The 5,790-nt window shown below is 34.9% G+C and overlaps 1 protein-coding gene across 3 annotated transcripts in view; it reads right to left on the reverse strand.

Annotated features, from left to right (window-relative positions):
• The window catches only part of TYRP1 (tyrosinase related protein 1), a 21,250-nt gene that overhangs the window by 3,664 nt on the left and 11,796 nt on the right, over positions 1–5,790 (reverse strand). The window contains exon 5 of one of the 3 annotated variants that reach the window (XM_029920368.1): positions 4,478–4,657. In XM_029920368.1, coding sequence (XP_029776228.1) covers positions 4,478–4,657 — 180 coding nt within the window. Of the gene's footprint in view, positions 1–4,423; positions 4,658–5,790 lie in introns of all 3 variants that reach the window. The other 2 variants (XM_029920367.1, XM_029920366.1) reach the window with 2 other exon arrangements.

The raw sequence follows: 5,790 nt of genomic DNA on the forward strand, positions 1-5,790 counted from the left end.
GATTGCCACTTCAGATAGCTGTGAAATTAGGTGATTAACTAGTTGTTACTTAACCTTCTAATTTCTGTATAAGTCTAATTACATGAAACAGAAGTTGGTGTTTTGATTTTTTTACTTTGCTTTTCTGTTTGGAGTGTCATTGTAACTACTGTATTGTAAATGATGGAAAATAATTGCATATGTTAAAAAATATGAAACTTTATAAAGTAAAAAAATAAAATAAAATAAAATTTCAAAAAAAAAAAGGAAAAAAATTAATTTATCCCCTGGATTTTACTCTGTTAGAAAAACCACTTAAAATTTTAAATCAAGTTCCTGGGATATTATTTCCTTCCTGCCACTTCTCCTCTTTCAAGTTAAATACAAGTTATAGGCATTTATATTATTAGTGAGTTTCTGTCATCATGCATAAAAAGAGTGATATGTTCTTTGTGGCAGAATATTGTTCTTTTTTAAAATTAATGTTTATTCATTTTTGAGAGAGAGCACAAGTGGATGGTCAGAGAGAGAGAGACACACAGAATCTGAAACAGGCTCCAGGCTCTGAGATGTCAGTACAGAGTCTGATACAGGGCTCGAACCCACAAACCGTGAGATCATGACCTAAGCTGAAGTTGGTGCTCAACCGACTGAGCCACCTAGGTGCCCCACGATTGTTCTTTTCTATTTTTGTTGTCTAACTTTAAGTTCGTACAATTAAATGAGGTGGGATATCACAAAACCAGAGTTGGAAGTGAGCTTGGGTGAGACATGCGTGGAAAAATATTTAGAAGAGCTAGAACATATGAGAAAGTTAGCGGAGTATTAGATTTTCTGTTTGCAAGGAGTACATTACCTGTACAGTCACTGTGATCCTGAGAAGCACAGAAAAGTAGTTTAGCATCTACTTTGAAAAACAGTTGATCATAGAACTGGCATGTAGGGTTTATATTTTTGTGACTTTAGATGTCCTAGGTATTAATGCTAATTAAATGTTTATTGATTCAAATCTACGGAGCTCTTACTAATGTAAGACAGGGGTCTAGGCATGGAGTCTATAGCACTGCACAAGACACACAGAATGCCTGGCCTCAAGGAACTCACATTTTGGTGTATTATTGTTAATTATTTATTGAAGTTAATAATTTAGATACATTTTTAAACTTTCTATTTCCTCTTTCCCCTAAATCCTGACTTGATCAGCCTCAACCCAGTGCAGCTTCAGCATTGTGATAAAGTTATATTGATTAAAATGAATGGAGGAATAATTGTAAAAGTGACAAACAATAACAGTAAAATCGTCATGAAACCTCCCTATGCAAGACCCTTCAGTAGTTTCCCATCTCAGAATTGTGTCCAACATCCTTCAGGATCTGCCCCTTGTTACCTTTCTGACTTCATTCTTTCCCACCGTTTTCTCCCCACCCCCCACTCTCCGCTCTGCTCCAGTCGCAGTGAGTTCCTTTTCTCATCGGGGATGATCTTCCTCATGTATTTATATAGACTCACTATCCTCTTTCCTGATTTTCTTAGCATGTAATGACTTTCACCCATTGAACATACTTTATATTTACTTATATATTTTTACTGCCATTTCTACTAACAACTAGGAGAGTTACAGGAAGGAAACTATTTTTGTGTGTTTTGTACTCTACTGTATTTCTGGTACCTAGAATACTATGTAGGAAATAGTGGGCACTCAAACTGTATTTTCTTCTAGATTTGCTGAGGCACAATTGACAAAAATTGACATGATGATTTACAAATAGCCACCAGGTGTATGAAAAGGTATTCATCACTAATTAGAAAATGCCAATTAGAAACATCATGAGAGATTACCTCACACATGTAAGGATGGCTGTGATCAGAAAGAAAAGAGATAACAAGTGTGGGCAAAAGTGTGGAGAAAAGAGAGCTGTTGTGCACTGATGGTGGGAATCGGCGCAGCCACTATGGAAACAGTATGGATATTCCTCAAAAATTAAAAATAGAACTACCATATGATCCAGCAACCCTGCTTCTGGGTGAATATCTAAAAGACATGAAATCAGTATCTCGAAGAGATATCTGCACCCATGTTCATTGCAGCATTATTCACAATAGCCAAGACACGGAATCAGATAGTGTTTATGAAAGGATTTGCATGTGTGCATAATTGGTTCATTTCTCTCAGGGCAGGATAAGTAGTGTCTGGCCTGTGAAATGTATAAACTGCTTCTTCTGAAAAGCTCACTATATTTAGTGCTATATATAAAACTTCATTCACATGATTCGCATTTGGGAAAAAATTGAATCAAATTAAATGTGCACATGGATACAAAATGTTAGTGAATAAAACTTAACATTATGCTAAATAAAGTTTGTATGCTCTATATTATACTACCTCATGTCTAATGAAAGGACTCTGTAACAGACATTACATGTGGATGACTGTCATTTCCTTCCATATAGTACTGTAAAATGTCATTCTTATTCCATTCTGACCCTAATCATTTTATAATCCTTTGATTTTTGAAGATACTTCCTTATCTATAAAACCTTTCAATACATTTTGAAAAATAATTCCAGCCTCCACTTATCTGCAACAAAGACTTCTGCTATATGCCTCATTTTAGAAATTTTTTCCAATCTTTTTATTTTCTTCCTAACGTAGGCGTTCTATGACATCATTTTTCCGAGGGACGTTTCCAGGAACATGGAATATTTAAGAAGATGGTTAATTGTTAATGTTCAGTGTTCATGAAATTTGTGTTTACATTGACTTGTCTTATAATTTTATGGCCACATTTTGTCATAAATATGCCTTAGAGTCCCTATTTTTCATTTGTGGTACTTTTCCCTTCACTACTATCCAGGTAACTGAGAGATCTTATGCCATTTATATAGTACAAACAAAGGAAACAGGGAGAAAATAACAAAGGTATTTATCTGGTTCATCAACTACCATTAACAAATTGTTACAGATGTCAAATAATGATCTTTTCAATCAAGATATACAAGGCAAAACAATACTTGTTTTTCATAGTTGAAGAAAAGCTCCAGATTACCCAAGATTCTCCACCTCCTTTTACTTCTTAACTAAGTCCTAAGTAACAACAACTTACTAATATCCATGGCATTGTGAATGGCTGAATGACTACAGCTTGTACATTGTTGTCTTGTTCCAAGAAGTGCATGTTTAACAAGTTTTTGTTCATCCCTAAACCTATTAACTGCAATTTACTTGTTATTATCCTAAAAAGTAATACAGGTAAACATATGCAAAATGATAATTATGATTTTGAAGAGAGAGGGATGTTGTTTTATATTAAATATATGAGTGTCTAGGAAAGATTTGTTAAAGGGAAATGCCTGAGATATTGGTAAAGAATTAGGAGGGAGCAACATGACTCTAAAGATAAGGTGTCATTGTGAAAATCTAGAATCATGCTGCACTCAGACTGCATCTCAAGGGTTGATAATTTCTCATTTCTCTTTAAAGAAACAGACCATTGTAAATTGTAAATAGTTCATTATGACTGTAGGTATGTATGTGAATACATATGAAATAAGGTGGCACTCCAATTAGTGAATTCATAACATATGGATGAGTGAATATTTACATGTGAGTTATTTGTTTCTTGAATGATTTTCTGAGGAAATAGATGAGTTTGACCAACATATCAGTTAATGGTCCTAATCGGGTTGGACTAGAGGCTTCTCCTGTACATACACACAAAGCAGTAAGAGATTGGCTGAATTGGATAAGTCAATATATAGTTAAGAGCCAACATTGTGTTTATGTGCGTGATGAAGTAAAGGCCCAAAGGCCAAAATTTACAACATACTTTGGAAACATGAAAATGTATGATGCTTTAACCAACAGAAGCACTTCATTGTTTGAAAAGTAACTTGAGCCTCTCAGCCAAGTAGAAGTGAAGAGAAAGTGGTATTCTAAATATTATTTTTAAAAATTCATTAAAATGAAGTTTAAAAAGACTTTCTATACCGTGCTATCTGTAAAAACCAACATTAACTTTTCAAGTTGAAGAGACTTTCCATTTGTAAGAGGCCAGCAGTAATAAAAATCAAAATTGTGGATTATGAGCATAATTTTTTCTGTCTTTTAGGTATCAAAGAAGAGCTCAGCGAGATTTTTTTACTCACAATGAGAATGTTCCAAAGGGAAGCAAGGGAAAGAAATGTAAATGTTCATTGGAAGTTATAGGGAAGAAAAAAATTTGGGAAACATGATAGTCATCTTTTCATACTAAAAACAAGAAGGGATTATGTGCTTAGTCTGAGTGAATGCTAATAAATATCATCTTATAAACCATTTTTGTAACTTTTTATCTGCATTTTGAAAGTAGTTTGGGACATGTGGAAACAGCTAGTTATCACAGCTACTTTATCCTTATTTTTAAGTGTAGTGTCCCAAGTGTGTAATCTATAGTGATAACTATACCACCTAAATAGTCTCCTTGCTGAGCCTGCAAAATAGCATAGGAAAATGTCTCACCAGCATTATATCTCCTCAGCCATTCATCAAAGACTGCATCAGTGAAAGTATGCAGGAGGACAAAAATAGGATCATTTGGAGATAAATGGGTTTGTCCCCCTGTTCCATTCAGGAATAGATGAGCCAGATTGTGAAGGCTTCGAATAGCAGGGTCGTACTTCCCTGTGGGATCGCTGTAACCTAGATGTAAAAAGAGGGGTGAGAAGAATAAAAACCATTACCAATATCTTGCTTTTCAAATCAACAGTAGTGATTAGGTTGGGAAACAATTTTTCCATAGTTTGTCAAGCCAATTTTTACCTTAATATAATAGCATAGCTTCTCTGTACCTATAGTGGGTGACATTTCTTGCTATACCCAGAGCTAGGTTAGCTTTAAGCTAGTGGCATGACATTCTAAATGTAACCTCTAGTTTAAAAATAATGACCTGCAAAGGTGGCAGTCAAAATATATAGAGCCCTCTATTTTGACAAGGTAAGCATTGGTTTAGTGGAAATAAAGACAGTGGAAATCTCCAACTTCTACCAAAAACTAACACAATTGGGAGGGCATCACTCTGATTGTCCTGGACCTTAAATTGACAGATATTACTTCAGTTCCCTGACTCATTCCTTTTTACTGTCACCATGTTTATTTTTGGAAAGTTATCTTATTTTTGTGGAAAAGTCACAATTTTCCAGAGTGTTCTTATGTCTGTGCTAGTTTTATACATCTTGAAGGCCTATTGTCAAAACATTTATATAACTTTTAATAATTATCTATGTGTCCTCTCCCTATACATGCCCCATGTTCTATATGATGTATATGATGAACCCATGTAATATGTATATTTCCTATACTGCATGTATATTTCTCATATTATATGTTTCCCATATTATATATTATATGTATACTTTCTATACATATTTCCATATTATATATATTATGTATATATATTAGGCAGAAAGCAAGGAGAGATCACAAACAAAAATGGAGGGTCTGGGATATGGGATGGGAATAAAGTGTGCCTGGCTTTAAGAATCATGGGCACCCTCTTACACTGTTGGTGGCAATGTAAACTGGTCCAGCTGCTCTGGAAAACAGTGTGGAGGTTCCTCAAAAAACTATCGATAGAACTCCCGTATGACCCAGCAATAGCATTGCTGGGGATTTACCCAAGAGAGACAGAAATGCTGATGCATAGGAGCACATGTACCCCAATGTTCATAGCAGCAATGTCAACAATAGCCAAAACATGGAAGGAGCCTAAATGTCCATCACCTGACGAATGGATCAAGAAGATGTGGTATATATTCACGATGGAGTACTACATG

The sequence above is a fragment of the Suricata suricatta genome, chromosome 13 (assembly GCF_006229205.1).
Source record: "Suricata suricatta isolate VVHF042 chromosome 13, meerkat_22Aug2017_6uvM2_HiC, whole genome shotgun sequence".
NCBI lineage: Eukaryota > Metazoa > Chordata > Mammalia > Carnivora > Herpestidae > Suricata > Suricata suricatta.